The sequence below is a fragment of the Mirounga leonina genome, unplaced genomic scaffold, assembly GCF_011800145.1.
Source record: "Mirounga leonina isolate KUSES-001 unplaced genomic scaffold, KU_Mleo_1.0 Mir_173, whole genome shotgun sequence".
In the NCBI taxonomy this organism is placed as follows: Eukaryota; Metazoa; Chordata; class Mammalia; order Carnivora; family Phocidae; genus Mirounga; species Mirounga leonina.
Window position 1 is genome coordinate 13,848,946 of NW_023270447.1, and position 17,111 is coordinate 13,866,056.

Sequence of the window (17,111 nt, forward strand, 5' to 3'; positions counted from 1 at the left end):
CAAGGCATGTGGAACACTTTTTCATGTATCTATTGGCCATTTGTATGTCTTCTTTGGAGAAATGTCTGTTCATGTCTTCTGCCCATTTCTTGATGGGATTATTTGTTCTTTGGGTGTTGAGTTTGATAAGTTCTGTATAGATTTTGGATACTAGCCCCTTATCTGGTGACATCACAATTCCAGACTTTAAGCTCTATACAAAGCTGTAATCATCAAGACAGTATGGTGCTGGCACAAAAACAGACACGTAGATCAATGGAACAGAATAGAGAGCCCAGAAATGGACCCTCAACTCTATGGTCAACTAATCTTTGACAAAACAGGAAAAAACATCCAATGGAAAAAAGTTTCTTCAACAAATGGTGTTGGGAGAATTGGACAGCCACATGCAGAAGAATGAAACTGGACCATTTCCTTGCACCATACACAAAGATAGACTCAAAATGGATGAAAGACCTAAACGTGAGACAGGAATCCATCAAAATCCTAGAGGAAAACACAGGGAGCAACCTCTGTTACCTTGGTCACAACAACTCCTTGCTAGACACATCTCCAAAGGCAAGGGAAACAAAGGTAAAAATAAACTATTGGGACTTCATCAAGATGAAAAAAGCTTTCACACAGCAAAGGAAGTAGAGGGCAAAACCAAAAGACAACTGATAGAATGGGAGAAGATATTTGCAAATGACATATCAGTCTGTATGTGTCTTTAGGTCTGAAGTGAGTTTCTTATAAGAAGCATATAAATAGATTTTGTTTTTTTTCTATCCAGTCTGTCCCCCTACACACTTTGATTGAAGTATTTAGACCTTATACATTTAAAGTAATTATTGAAAGGTATGTACTTACTGCCATTTTTGTCATTGTTTTCTGCTTGTTTTTGTTGTTTATTCCTTTCTTGTGCTCTTCTCTTGTCATTTAATGGCTTTTTTTTTTTTTTAGTGTTATACTTGGATTCCTTTCTCTTTATTGTTTATCTATTATAGGTTTTTGGATAGTGGTCACCATTAGGTTCATATATGATATCCTAAGTATATAGCCATCCTTATTAGGTTGATGGTCACTGAATTTCAAACACATTCTAGAATAATTTCATTTTTATTTTCCCCTCCAGATTTTATGTATGTGTTGTCATATTTTACATCTTTTTATTTAGTGAGTCCCCTTAACTAATTTTTTAGATATAATTGATTTTACTTTTTTTTTTTTAACCTTCCTATTAGCTTTATAAGTGATTGCTACACTATCTTTCCTGTGTGTTTGCTTTTACTCATGGCATTTTTTCCTTTCCTAATTTTCTTATTTCTTAATTATAGCCTTTCCTTTTCCACTTTAAGAAGTCCCTTTAACATTTCTTGCAGTGCTGGTTTGGTGATGATAAAATCCTTTTTTTTTTTTTTTTTGGTTTGGGAAACTCTTTAATTCATCTTCAATACTGAATAACTTTACCAGGTAGAATATTCTTGCTTTTTTTTTTTTTTTTTTCTTGCAGCACTTTGGGGATGCTGGTCTGCAGTTTCTGTTGAAAGATCAGCAGATAACCTAATGGGATTTCCCTTGTATGCAACTAGTTGCTTCTCTCTTGCTGCTTTAAAAACTCTCTTTAATCTTTGACATTTTAATGATTACATGGTGTATGGACCTTCTTAGATTCATCTTATTTGGAGCTGTTTCTTTGAACCTGGATATCTGTTTCTTTCCACAGATTAGGGAAGTTCCCAATTATTATTTCTTCCAGTTAGTTTTCTGCCCCTTTCTCTTTTCTCCTTCTGGGATTCCTATAATGCGAATGGTTTTTTTGCTTGATGTTGCCCAAGAGATCCCTTATTTTATCCTCATTTAAAAAATTCTTTTTTCTTTTTGCTGTTCAGACTGGGTGATTTCCATTACCTTGTTTTCCAGATCATCGATCCATTGTTCCACATTCCCTAATCTACTGTAAATTCCCTCTAGTGTATTTTTCATTCTTGTTATTGTACTCTTCAACTCTGATAGTTTTTGGTTTTGTTTTTGATTTTCTATCTCTTTGTTGAAGTTCTTACTGAGTTCATCCACTTTTCTCTCCAATCTGGTGAGCATCTTTATGACCATTCCTTTGAACTCTTTCTCAGATAGATTGTTTATCTTGGTTTCATCTGGTTCTTTTTCTGAGTTCTTATCTTTCTTTCATTTGGAGTGTATTTTTCTCTCCCCATTTTACTTGACTTTGTGTTTGTTTCTATGAATTAGGTGGAAAAGTTAGCTCTCCTAAACTTGAAGGAATGATCTTGTGTGTGGTCATCCCTTGAGTAGATTGTGTGCCTGGTGACTCTGGCTGGCTACCTGGAGATGTAACTGCATAGGTTGGGATCCTAGTGTACTCTGGGCTGGGGTCTCCCTGGTGGAATGGCTGGAGCTGAAGTGGGCACAGGTTAGGGTAGTCCCTATTCTCTCCAGGCAGGGGACATACTGGCAGGACAGCTGAAGCTGAATTGGATATGAGCTGGTGGGTCCTGTGGCTCTCCATACAGAGGGGGCTTTACCAGGACAGCTGAAGCTTGGGGGCATGGGCGGAGGTGCTCCTAGGGCTTTCTGTGAAGAAAGCAACCTGGCAGGACAGCTGAAGCTGAAGTGGGTATAAGACAGGGATTCCTGAGGCCACAGAGCCCCAATTTAAATATGCACAACTTTTATCTATAAGGAAGACTAAAATCCTCAGCATAAAAGAGGAAACTTACCAACTTTTCTAGACTTATCTCTTACCACTCCCCATCTCCCATATTATACTTCATCAATACTGTGTTATTCATATGAGCTAAAGATAAAATATCTTTCAATTACTCTGTGCCTTTGCCTAAATCTTTCACCATACCTAGGATGCCTTCTTTATCCATTTCTCCTTCTGGCAAATGCTTACTTACCCTTCAGTTCTCTAGTCAAATGTCACATCCCTTGTGCCATTAACTTATCCTTTCCATGTATTCTCATAGCACAATTATATCTACATCTCTATTATAATAATGGCAATGTGGGTTTTTTCTTTGCTTGACTGTGGGTCATTTTTGTAATTTTTGCTTGAATAGAACAAATTTGGCATGTGCAGTGATACAAATAAACACTTGGCTCAGGGAGACAAATTACCAAATCTAGGCTGAGAAATCAGGTAAGAATTCCCAGTAACACAATTCCGTTTTAAGAATAAATACAAGTCGGGGTGCCTGGCTGGTTCAGTCAGTGGAGTACTCTTAATCTCAGGATTGTGCATTTGAGCCCCACGTTGGGTATAGAGATTACTTAAAAAAAAAATAATAATAATAAAGACAAGTCTAGACTAGGAAAGAGGAAAGTTAGAACATTGCAACAGGACAAATGTGTACCAAAAGTGAAGTTATGTTTTGTGAATCCTCAGTATTTGATAGAGGCAAAGTTGGAAATATGTGTATATAGGCTAAAGGAAATAGAAAAAGGGAATTGACCTTGATCCTTAAAATGATTAATCGATGTTGCAAAGGACTCAGATGAGTTGAACTAATATTTTAAAACTACACAATTTTGTTCAACTATACTCAGTAAATCGAGCAAAGAATTTAGATTTTGATATCAATCTGACTTGAGATTTGCTGGGCAGGTATGATATAAATAGCAAGTATAAGGGAAATGAAGATTATAGTGAGGTGTTTCAGATGAGGTATAAGAACTGGAAGAATCAAAGAACACAGGCTGTTTCCAAAAATTATGTATACTGGAATTAAGAAATTAAAAGTTGTAATTTGTTGGGGTACCTGGTGGCTCAGTTGGTTAAGCATCTGCTCTTGATTTTGGCTCACATCATGATCTCAGGGTCATGGGATTGAGCCCCGCATTGAGCTCTGTGCTCAGCACAGAGTCTGCTTGAGATCCTTGCTCCCTCTTTCTTTCTCTCCCTCAAATAAATAAAATCTTTAAAAAACCAAAAGTTGTAATTTGTGGATCCAATAGGTATTTATTAAACACTTAATATGTGCCAAATACTGTTTTAAGCACAGGGAAACAGCAGATTTTTTAAAAGACAAAAGTCCCAAGATATTTCTCAAAGTTCAAATTTTCAGAGGTAAAGTAGTTCTAGAAGATTAAAAAATCAGAGAGATGTGCCATGGAAGAGATGGCTGAAGTTTTGTGGTCTGGGTCACTGGAGTTTAGGAAAGCAAGAAACTCTGAGGAGACTAGATTCCGTAAGTTATAAACATGGACAGGAAATCAATCAGGCCATTGTCAGCACTTGGGTGATAAGAAAAAAAGCCAGATGCAAAAGTCTTCAATGAATGTAAGGGAGTGAACAGGAGGTTGCTACATTGTAGAGATGGAAATGGGCAGAAGGCATAGTGAGATGCACAAGTTTCAATGGAGTGGTAATGTTTACTTGAAAGTAGAAGATAGCAGCAGTAGTTGAGAGAAAAGAGCATGCCCTAACTTCTGATCCTGTGGGATACATGTAAAATGAGAAGAACCAGGTTTTAATTAAGGAAGTGGAAAAAGCATTATATGAACTCTCTGAGGGATCTGTTGACCATGGAGTGAGGAGTGAGGTTTCCACAGCCCAGTGAAAAGAGAAAGCACAGAAAAGTATGAGGATGATGGGGTGCCTGGGTGGCTCAGTCGTTAAGCATCTGCCTTTGGCTCAGGTCATGATCCCAGGCTTCTGGGATCGAGCCCCGCATCGGGCTCCCTGCTCCGCGGGAAGCTTGCTTCTCCTTCTCCCACTCCCCCTGCTTGTGTTCCCTCTCGCGCTGTGTCTCTCTCTGTCAAATACATAAATAAAATCTTAAAAAAAAAAGAAAAGTAGGGTGAATATACAGCAGACCTTACACTTTGGGCAGTGTTCAAGGGATGGACTTAGCTGACTCAAATATTTCAAAAATGTGAGTCTCAAATAGGTACGACAGGTTGAGTCCAGGTTCTAGAGACAGACTTCATAAGGTAGATTTCAGCTTTACCACTTATATATAGACTCTGTGACTTTGGGAATTATATAAACTGCTTTGTGTAGAGTTTGCACAGAGCAATTCTTAATTATTAGGTATTATTAATATGCTGAAGCCCAAGGAAGTTGTTGGAAGTTAAATGAAGCCAGTCACAGGCCTGTTTTATAAATTGGTATACGTTGAGGCCCTAGAAAATGAAGGTCTGATCAGTGGACATTGAAGCCAGTCCCAGATTAGGTCCCTGGTGGAAATGGAGGCCAGTGTTTTGAGAAACTCAGACAGGACTTGAGGCCTCACGACATTGATAGTCAATAAAAATAGAAATAGCCAGCTTAAAGACTCAATAGCAAAGAATCCCATCACTTGGACCCTGATTAAAACACTCCCACTGAAAAGTGAGCCTAGTTTTTTGTATATTTGCCCCATCACATGGCTCTGAAACTTATAGAGCCTGAGGTAGGCAAGGCAGTAAGACAGGCTTAAAAGTAAATGTGTTTAAACAAAACTGTTCATATTTATGAAGTCATATGATAAAATGTGATCACTAACAGTCTATGGGCTGAGATGATAGTGGATTAGTGTTTAAAACATGGGCTCAGGCTTTGCCAGTTACTATGTGACTTTGGTAGTAACATTGATTAATCCTCATTTTCTCTAATATGGAAATAATTGCTTCACACTGTTACAACAGGAATCATGTACAAATGCATATAAAGTACAGAATATATAATGTTACTAGAAAATATTTTTTTAAATTCTAGCTATTATTTACTACAGGACTAGAACTAAATAAGACCTAGGGGACATCAGATTTGTGTTTTCTGTCACCACTGCTCCACCATGTGTGTTATTTCCTAAAAAAACAGATGTTGTCATGCTCATCCTGTGGGAAAGATAGAGGGCAGCTGAGAGAAAGTTCTGGCTCTCGAGTGCAAAAATCCATTTAGATCTTATGATAAAAATGTACGAGATTTACATCCAAAGGACAGAAAAAATGTTAAGTAATGTAAAATTGTGTCAGGGATAAGAGTTATACAGATAAATGACCAAGATGGATAGATTCAATAAAGATCTTTTCTTCATCTCTCTTTGGCTGAAGAGCTACCATATGGATAATTTGCTTTTAGTTATCATTGTATAGTCAAATTAAAGGAATTGGTCTTCTTTTGGCACTGTGAATCTAACAAAGTTAAATTAGGTCCATGGTTGACTCTGATGTCTTTATCACAGCAAATTAGGTTCTTAAAGAATACATAATTCTTCCCTCCCCCTGAAGGAAGAAAGGGCAAGAAAAGGGTTCACCTTAATTTCAGATCTCCATGCATTAAGTGTTGATTGTTGAGTATAGATATAAAAGAGGGACACATCTAACCGTTTGTGGTCTTTTGGAAATTGTTACATGTTATATGACTTGGCTGCTTCTGTGTCTTTAAAAGCTAAATGATTTCCTATCATTTGCTTCAACGAATCTATAAGGAACTATATACTTCAGCTCTCCAACCCCACTGGAAGACAACATTCTAACTATTCTTGGGAAAAAAAATTCTTATGTGCTAGTATATAATCCTCGCACCCATGCTCAGATATAGAATTTAATAAAAATAGGTAGTAAGTGAAAACAAAATTTGGATGGATTTTGCCAGTTATTTTAAATTTATTTATACTTATTAGGCCACCTTAGACCAAGATGGTCTGAAATTTATGCAGTAAATATATTAAAGAATGAATGAGAGTTCTTTGATTTCCTTAGGTGAAACAGTATTAAACTTACAACTAAATTACACCTGTTCAAGAACAATTCATTTAAATATGTGTCAAAAATGTGAGTCTTTTGGAGTTCCTAAACTGGAATTTGGCCTGGATATCAACTCTATACATCATCCCAGTTAAGAATGGTTAATAAAAACAGAGACACAGAAAGAGACTATACTTGAGGGAGAGAGAGTATATTGGTAAGGAACCTCTATAGAGTTCTAGGTTAAGTATGGTAATTCAATGATCAGAAAGAAAGCAAATGCTAACACAAGTATTTTTGGACATTCTGTTTATCTGTTATGAAGTTCAGTATTTCCATAGAGATCTTGTTTTCTTGATTTCAAATAATTTTCACTAAACTCAACTACATATGGCTTTAGTATACAAATTGATAAGCCAAAGTAGATAGCAAATTTAGAGACACAGGTGGTAAAGAAAAGTATGTTGAATTTTCAGTCCATTAAACTGGTTATGAGTGTGGTTTTAAACTCAAGAATATGTTGCAAGTATAATTGTACTTAAACTAGCTAAAAGACAAATTATGGTTAACATACTTCTATCTTTTCTATCTTATTAGCAAATAACATTTAGACTTGCTTTGAGACTTCCTTTTTAATGTTAAAACGTTTTTATAAAGGGATATTTGTTCACATACACCAACTCTTTTGACTCAACAAAATTGGCATTTCAGATTTAAAACTTCTATATTACTTAAGAGTAGGGATTCTCAGAATTCTAAAGCCAAACAGCAGCCTGAACAGCATAGGAAAGTGAACCAGTATTCCTGGGTTATTACGATGCACAAACTAAAATGGTCCTTAAAGCATGGTGGCTAAAATGGCTTTGAAATTTCATTTTAAATCTTATGTTTCAACTTACAGGCTTTATGTTTTGCATTCTTCCAATGACATATCCATGTTTGTTTTTAATGGGAAAAGTTTTAATTACCATTTTAAAAAAGACAATTCAAAAACATACAGCATTCCATGGTTTTGGCTAATCCTTATCATATAATCAGAGAAGCATGGTCATGGGGTTTAGATTGTCAGGATAATGCATTAGGGTGCCTTCCTTTTAATGGCATTTGACAAAAAATACTTTTGGAAGTCTTAACTTTGTATTCTTTAAAATAATTTAATATCGAAATTTGAGATTCTTGGATAGGTTTTAAATAAATTTAATTTTTGTGATTTTTTTTTAGAATTAGAAAAAATTCATATTTAAAGGGATATTTTTTAATAAGCAGGGTAAATTTACCAGTATTGCCATATCATCCATGTTACCTCTTAAATCCATTTTACCAATAACTTTAAAAAACACTGATCTTAGAGTCCAAATTCTTTAGACCATAATCTGACCTCTTCCTATCAAAACACATTTTCTCTACTGCTTCTCTGTCTCATAATCTACAACCTAGCCAGGTTAACTTTTAGTTTCTCTAGGGTGCCATCATCTTGACTCAGGTATCTCTTTATTTTTTAAACGCACTATTTTTGTCTTCAACAGTTCCCTTCCTCATTCCTCCTTCCAACCCAGCTCTAAAGTATAACTACCTCCAAGAATCCTTACCTGATAAAGGTTAAGTATGATCTAATAGCACCCAGTAGTTTCTCCATAAAACGCGTCAAACTATCTAAGTGCTTGTTTACTTACCTCACAGCAGACTGAAAACCCCATGATAAGAAGGGACTGTGTTTTATGTGCCATTTCACAGCATCTAAGGTAGTACATGGTTAGTAGGTAGTATTTATTGAATGAAAGAATGAATTCTCAAGAGGTTAAAAGATGTTAGATACAGAATAAGATCCTTTTAAAATTGATTTATATTTCTAGTTGGTAGAAATCATAGTTTTAGGGGCTAGTATTTCATTTGAAAGCACAATACTTGGATTTTTTTATATTGACAATCTTTAAAACTGGAATCTACCCTTTCAAGGGGTAGCTCTCCTGAGTGAATTTTAAAGACAAATTAATTAAATTCAACTATTTAAAAAACAAAAGTGGTAAGGGAATAAATTAACCACAAGCAACTTATGTACATTGTTATTACTCACCATGGCATTAAGTAAAAAGAGCATGGGCTTTGAGGTTAAAAAATATCTCCATTAGCTCAGAAAAATTTTTATAATCACCCCACCTTAAAATTGGCCCAAAAGGCAATTTTTCTACCACTACAGACATTCCCAAAGCTATTATTTCTACAGGGGTTGATATTTTATACAGTGCTTGCATAAATTATCTTGGTTGAAACTAAAAATAACCCCGTAAAACAGAAAGGATATGAACGAGAAAAGGGGCTCAGAAAACTAACTAGCCTTGCTCCAGCTAGCTACCAGGATCAGTAAATGGTGATACCCAACATCAAATTCTGTTTTCTGATGTCTAGTGTCCAATATTTTGGCATATACTGTCTTGTCATAATGTGAATTAGACTAGAAGCTCCTTGAAAGTAGACAGTTCTACTATAACATAGCATAAACATTTCCAGAAACTTCCCCATATGCAAAATCACAAAATAAAAACCACAGGGCTTAAAATGGGAAAAAAATGGGGTTGAGGCACAACTCAAAAACTTCATCAGGAACATAAAAGTAAAAACAGTAAAAAATGGCAGCACAGTTTTACATATGTTAAGTGGTTAAAAATATATATAAATACTGCTATAAATATAACTTCATCTTGAAAAAGATCTTAGGTCGCTTTTGTAGAAGTGCGTATAGGAAGTGGTGTTGGAGCTTGTTAGTTATTATTGTAAAGTGTTGGTTGAATTATCTCAAACTGGGCCAAAAGTTAACACCAGATGTGGATTAAGTGTGGCACCTAATACATGGGGAGAACTGAAGTAGCTAACAGATGTCTGAGGAGTATACATGAGCACATTTTATGTAAATTTCTACATATTTCTACACAGCTCGTTTAGCTGGGTACAGTTTTTCGCTTTTATCAATGTTTCCCATGATGAAATTGCACATAAGTCACGTAATGCTTAAATTCCAATACTTATCAAATATGTTGGAACAAATTTGCCTTTTCCAAGTGTTACAAAGCTGTACTGTGGTTCTATTTTTCCTTGTATTCCCTACGATGCACGTAGCAAGTGTCCAATAAATGCCTTTTTAATAAGAGGTCTAATATTTACAGAAAAAAAAAAACCTTCCATAAATGGAAGGTGAAAAATCCCCAAGCAAGAGAAAAGAAAAACTTTCAATGGAATGAAACTGTATTTCACATAAATCCCCCAGAGTGCACATTTGAGGTACATGTTATCTCCATTTTACAGGTGGGAACGTTAAGGCTTGTAAAGGTTTCACAGCTACTAGGTAGAATAAGGCTTGAATACAGTTTAGTCTAGCATCAATGCCTATGCTTTTTTCCAGAAAAAAAGAAAAAAAAAAACAGTATCTCACATAAAATTCCAAACTTAGGGAAGAGAGAACTATTGTAATGTTATTTCCCCCTGGAGCTCTTTCACTTACATCTTTAGAAAATATTATTCCTTTGAACATATATGCTTTACTTTCTTGGAATCATGAGTAAATGAATTGAAATCACCTTTTAGAAGTTTACAAGTCTCCCTAAAGGAGCTCTTTTACCACAATTCTTCGACAGATTCCCCTCCACTAGAATTAAACATAGCAATAAATACATGAATGCCTCAGGTTTCTGGAAGATTTTGTGATTTGAACCATCTGGAACTGTTACAATCCCAAAATTTTAAAAAGCAAAATAAAAGGAATTTAAGCTGAACCAGACAAAAACAGGGAAACATCTGAATATTATATACAACACACTATCATTTGTCAGTGGTTGGTTATGGTTATAAAAACCAAAATCACAGGAGCAAGAAACTTAATCGCAAAGAAGAGGATGGATGAAAAATGAAGAAATAAACAGTGTAAATGACAGCTAAAGCAGCAAGGTTTAGGGACAGCAATAGAGTTGGTAAGCAGGAAAAATTCAAGACAGGACAGTGGAGAAAACTGCTAGTCACAAGAACATTAAGAACTATGCTAAGAATATGTAAGAGTCCCTAAAGGCATGCTATGGCAAAGTTAAATCTGTATCTACACAGCTCTAACTGTATCTGCAATATTACTCAGCGAAGCTTCGGTATTTCAACCATGAAACTGCTATCCAGTTGGAGTCGGGAAATGGACTGAAGAAGCATTCAGTGAATAGAAAAGCTGCCTCTTTACTAAAATGACCCAAGGGCATACTTTTATTATACTATGAGTCAGCACTTAGAAGAGTGTTAATTTCTAATCGTTTAAAATCAATTCACATGGAATTTCTTTCCCTGTCAAGCTAAATTTGATGTTTAGAAATAAAAAAAATATTGATTTCTATTAATAGCTATTTACCTATTAACTTGTACACTAAATTAGTTTTAATTTGATAACAGCAGGCCTGTATTTCCTGTAATTGGGAGAACACACTGGAGGACTGGACTGGGAACCCAAGGACCTGTATTCTAATTACAGGTCAGTCAATAGAAATATGTTGTAAACTATTCATTTGACTTCTTTAGAAGTTTGTATTTAAAACGAGGTTAGAAACTATAATACATATATAGGGTCTTTTTTAGTTCTACAGTTATTCTTTAATGTTATTAACAGTACTTAAATTACTAATAAAATTTTCGCATTAGAAAAAAAAATTTTGATTTTCATGAAACTGAAAAAAGTATATTCTGCTAGAATGCTTCTCCAACTTTAATGTCCAAATGGATCTCACCTGCCAATCTTGTCAAAATGTATTCAGCAGGTCAGAGACAGGGCCAGAGATTTGAGTTTCTAATAAGCTCCCAGGTGATACTAATTGCTGCTGATCTGGGGGCTGCATTTTTAGTAGCAAGCTTCTAGGATCTGAAGAAATTGTAATGCTGACAAGTGAGGCTAGCCCAGACGTTATTATAGAATAGTGACTATGACGAGGAATGCAAGGAAAATATACCAGGAGGTCTGATGATGAAATATATTTGGGATTTGTGTTAATATGGGAGGTTAAAAGTGCGTAAAGGAACAAGAAAAGTTGGTAAATGAAGTCGAATGATGGGGGTTATAATCTTCTATTGTATGTTTGAAATGTTTCATAATAAAAAGTAACATGCCTTCACTAAAAAATCCTATACAACACTAACACCAATTAAAGGGATGAAAACAACATGCCAAGCACCTTTCCACTGAAATGGTGGGGAGGGAGGGAAGTCACAAGGGTGGATTTTATGGGTAGCTAGAAAGGATATATTTGTATTTAAGAATCTTACACATAATTTCAGCTTTTAAGATACTGTCAACAGTTCCTTGCTAACTTTTTACATCTTTACATTAGGAGAAACTTACTACTCCAACAACTTATTCAATATTTATTTTTAAAAAACTGATTTAAAAACCTTAAATGTCATGAGATTTGATGAGGGGCGTATGGATGTCCAAATATCTCAATCTTAAAATATGTTTGTGTGTTGGGACAAAATATACCATCCAAACATCATGAATATTAGAGTATATGTGCAGAGAAAATTTAAGCTACAGAATACAGAACAAGAGCAACCGCTGAATTAAAACAACACTCAATTCAAATAATGATTACCTCCGGGGAAGGGATGGTGTAGGGATTAGATCAAGAAGTACAGAGGGATGTCAATTCAATCTGTAAGTCTTCTTTTAAGTCATATATTAAAATTATGCACAAAGTATGGAAAGTGTTACGTGTGAAAGAATCAAGTGCTAAGTGCATAGGTGTTCATTCGATTTTCTCTGTATTCTTCTGCATATCTGAACAATTCTTTTTGTCCTTAATGTGAATAATCTGACATTTCAGCATGTGTAATACTTTAATTTGCAAAACCTAAAGTAAAAAAAAAACGTAAATGGAGTGTATTTTAGAATATCAAAAATCTTAATTTTATATTTTTTAATTAGTACACAAATTCTAATACTGTTGCTTAAAATTAAGATTTTCTAGAAACAGCTACAATAGAAACCTACGTACCCTCATTCTCCATCTTTTTGCTTTACTGGACTGACAAAAAAAAAAATTTAGACCATTAAAAAATACTTCCTTGTAGCAAAAAAAAGGCAGTAGGATAAGATTTATTGTGGAAAAGTTTACTACAGGCTAATCTGGCAGTCCTAGAACTTTGACAGTGTTACATTTTCTCCTACATAGCAGTTTACCACACAGCATTTCTGCATTTATTCTGTTTGAGCTTCACAATAATTCTGTGAGGTGGGCAGAGCAGAATTTATTGCCTCCATTTTATAGATGAAGGCTACTGAGGCTTAGAAACATGACTTGTCCTTTGCCTAGAAACTATATGGTGATCCATATAGAACTACAGGAACAAAGTAAGTTTATTGTAATTTGATTAGAATCACCTTAAATCTTAAAATGCCTCAAAAGTCTGAGTTAATATATTCCTAACGTAATGAAGAGAATGATTTGTTACCCTTCCTGGTTAAGCCAAGGTATTCTTAGGGGCTTCCAAATGACATTTCTAATGTTATTTATGACATTTCTCATGTTAAATATAACATTCAATATAAATACATATGAATCCATTCCTTAAGTAGGTGCTTTGAAACCCATTTCCAAATAAATCTTAATGTCAAAAAAACCGGTTTTCTAGTGCAGCCATAAAAACAAACAACTAAGTATTCAAGGTAAGGCTTCTATTAACAAGCAGCTAAGTTGTAAGAACACTTCACTGTTCGCTAGTTCACTGTAAAAGACTGAGGCATATAGTGGTAATAATGATGATAATGCTGACAGTATTTTCACCTAGCACTTCAGCAACTTACATATGACAAGGACTGGGTTACGGTACCAAATTTTAAGTATTCTACAATGTCCAAATTACTTCACTGACTTGGTGCTTTGGAAGGCAGGCTGTGTATCACAGTGTACTCTAAGAGACTGAAGAATCTGCCACTCCCTGGGCAGGAAGAACTTTGGTGTCTGGTTATCCTCCATCAGAGGTATTGTGAACTTGCCCCAGCTCAGCGACTGAAGCAATCCAGTTCCCATGCACATTTCAGGACCTTCCTTTCTTTTTCCGACCCAAAGCCAGCCACAAAGAATAACTTGAAAGGTGGCTAAGTACCTACTTTCAGGTGTTTCAACCACCACCCAATACTGAGAAAGAAGTTCACTTAGAACAAATTTTGTTCAATTCCTATTCACTAGCCATGGTATTGGTTTTTACATACTTTAGGCACATCTGCTGTTGCTTTGAGTGCTTCTCTAGTACAATCCCATTTTAAGAAGAAAAAATATGAGATCACCTATCTTCCAAAGAACCCCAATGTTGCTGACTCAAATGTAAGCAATTGTTTTATTTACTACATTCTTCTTTCTTGGAGGCAACTGAATTGTATTAATATGGCACATTTAAAGTTATTTGTTTTTTATTCTCCTAATGTATGAGTTTTGCATAATTCTTAGTTATTTCATAACAAAACAAACCTATAGAATATGTATTAACTCTAAAGTTACCTGACACCAATACATTTTTAAAAAGTGACCAAAAATATTATGAGTAACACAAATAGCACCTTAACTGAACTCTTAAAAAAAAAAAAAGTTGTAACATCACAAATTACCCTTAAGTTTTAAAATACCTGAATGTATTATCTTCCCACCCATGGCAAAAACAGACCAAATGTTACTGTTTGTTTCTTCCCAATAACATCTAGTACTCTTTGTTAAAACTTCCAAGGTAATCTAAGATTAGTAGGAAATCTTTAGCAGACACAAAAGATGAAAGATGAAACTGCAGCAAGAGAGCATGGCAAATCCAAAAGATCTATTAGTGCATAAATCTACTAAAAAAAAAAAAAACAACAACAACAAAAGAGATAGAAAGAATTAACAAGATACAATAAAAGTTATGTCTTTAAAGCAGTAGATTATAACAGGGTGGGAAATGTTTAATATGTGTCCTCCTGAAAAGCAGTTACTGTCTTTTAAATTAAGAAGAAAAAAAAAAAACAGCTGGTATATTTTCACAGCATCTAGATTTATTTATGGTATAAAGCCATAGAATTGTAATATTTATTATTACTCCTTTCCCACCCTGGCAGAGAATAAACATGAATTCAGAAGCACAGTGGAGTGAAAAACAAAGAGGAGGAGAGAGAAAAGGCAGCAGAGAAAGACAGAAAAGGTGAATACAGAGCTACAGAAGTGTTTATTGAGCATGCTACAGAGGTAAGCAGAGTACACACAAAAGGAAATTAAACAACCATCAAACCTCCCAACTTTGTTAGAAAATTAATTTTTAATTGTGCCACTTTCAAACTATACTGAATTTTACATTTCTAAAGATGTAAAAACTCAACTAATAGAAAATATACATGACCATTCTGTCTACATAGATAACAGAATCTATGAATCTTGAAACTAAGTACATCAATTTCAAAAAGTATTGGTCATTTAAACAGAATCAACAATTCAGATTGACAAGAACTGTTCAAATTAATTTGACCTGTAGATTCTGAGCCATGTTTTTATTAAAGTCAGATCTATTCCTAAATACAAAATATTTTGAAGATTTATTAAAACTGAATATTACAATGCAAGGTAAATTAAGACTAAAGGCACATAAACTTTGGTCCCACCTGGTTGTCAGTTTTAGAAAACTGCCACAAAATTAATCTTCCTGCAAATTTTCGCAGTACACTTTCTTTATCCTTGAAAAATACATGCACCAGTTCCTGAACTAGCTAGACCAGTCTGCACATGCTCAGAAATCCACAACCATATTCCAAATCTTAATTACAAACTAAGGATGGCAATATATATTTAAATGCACGTAAGTCATGTCAACTTCAAAAACATCTACGAAAAATATTCAGCCACAAACAAGACATTACTTAGTGCTGACATTTATATGATACGTCCCACAAGAGTGTGTACAAAAAGGTTAAGATTCCACAATGCTTTCCACATAGGGCTCAAACTTACAGAAATCACTTTGTTGTCTTAAGAAATTAATACTCTGCATCTTGTTAATTTTAACTAATGCCTACATTCATAACTGAATCTAGACCAGAATTGTGAGATACAAAAGGCCAATGTTTTTTTAAAGCAAGAAAGCCTAAGGTAGTAAAAACTAAAAAATGCTGCTTTAATTCTTTCAGTATCATGTATCTTATTTGATTAAATAGAAAGAAATGTGACAAGCCAATAATTCTAAATAAGTTCCAAGCAGGAGAAACAAAAACTTAACCTTTTTACACACCCCTGCCTAAACATATTGAATTCCCATATAACAATGTGCCCTAGACAACCAATTCCTTTTTCCTAGTAAATGCACAATAGCAACACTAGTTTTCCTTTTTAAGGCACGTATGTCAACTAAGTTGAAAAAGGAAAGTATAATTAAACTAAAATGATAAACATACAATAAAAATGGCCTCCCTATAGAACAGATGAAATACAGCAGTTAACAACTCTGCCTTTATGTATGCCATTTCATTTTATAACCAAGGAATGATAACAGCATGAAAAAAAAAAAGAAACAACAAAAAAAATCAAACTCTGGTCCCCACTTTTCTGAACAGTCAATAGGTGATGACACCAAACAATGTGATACACCCTCACTTTTCACCTCCCCCTTTTTAAATCGTTGACTTGGAGAAAGACACTCTCAGATGATGGTTTTCACCAAGGTTGTAATTATGAAGATCAATCAAGGCCTGGATAGCTTCTTCCACTGTTGCCATCTGAAGAAGAGCCATTTTGTGATCTCTTCTGAAACAAAATTATGAAATTAGATACTTCATAAAAATTAGGAAGGGCTTAAATACTTGAATTTTTACCCATAAACAAAAAGGATAAAAACTATGAAGACAACTCTTAACTTCTATGAAGTCACTAATTTAAAAACAAGAAAGCTTGCTTACTGAAAAAACTTAAATGCTTTCACAGTGCCCCCAGTGTTAGCAAACAGTGTTCGTAGATCCTCTTCTGCTACTGAAGGACTAGGAAAATTGGATGGAAAAAAAGGGTAAAGATTAATAATAAATTTTAGGTTTTATTCTTAAAATGTATAGCCTTAAACTCCAACTTTCATACTTACGGGATATTGGATAGGTGAAGGGTTGCAGAAGGAGGAAAAATGTTCTGAAAATTTTTGGATCCAGGTTTCTTAAAACGATGCAATGGGGAATTACCAAAATCCTTTGTTAGCCCTTGATCATCAAGTCCCTCTCGAGGTAGTTGTACAGTCTGATGTTTAGAAAGAGTAACACGAATAATTTTGCCATACATTTTCTGTCCATTAAGATGATTCATGGCTGTAAAAAGAAAAAATGCCTATTAAGAATATTAACAAGTCCAAGGCAAAAAGAATTCTTCTTTTAGAATAGCAGAAATAACTGAATTCTATGATTTTTAAATAAATCATAAGTT

The 17,111-nt window shown here is 34.6% G+C and overlaps 1 protein-coding gene across 5 annotated transcripts in view; it reads right to left on the reverse strand.

Annotated features, from left to right (window-relative positions):
• Positions 1–13,763: 13,763 nt before the first annotated feature.
• PTBP2 (polypyrimidine tract binding protein 2) overlaps positions 13,764–17,111 on the reverse strand; it is a 95,918-nt gene continuing 92,570 nt past the window's right edge. For 2 of the 5 annotated variants that reach the window (XM_035017968.1, XM_035017966.1), the window contains exons 12-14: positions 16,780–16,996; positions 16,604–16,681; positions 14,868–16,448 (exon numbers count right to left, since the gene is read on the reverse strand). In XM_035017968.1, coding sequence (XP_034873859.1) covers positions 16,319–16,448; positions 16,604–16,681; positions 16,780–16,996 — 425 coding nt within the window. In that variant the 3' untranslated portion in view covers positions 14,868–16,318. Of the gene's footprint in view, positions 16,452–16,603; positions 16,682–16,779; positions 16,997–17,111 lie in introns of all 5 variants that reach the window. The other 3 variants (XM_035017967.1, XM_035017964.1, XM_035017969.1) reach the window with 2 other exon arrangements.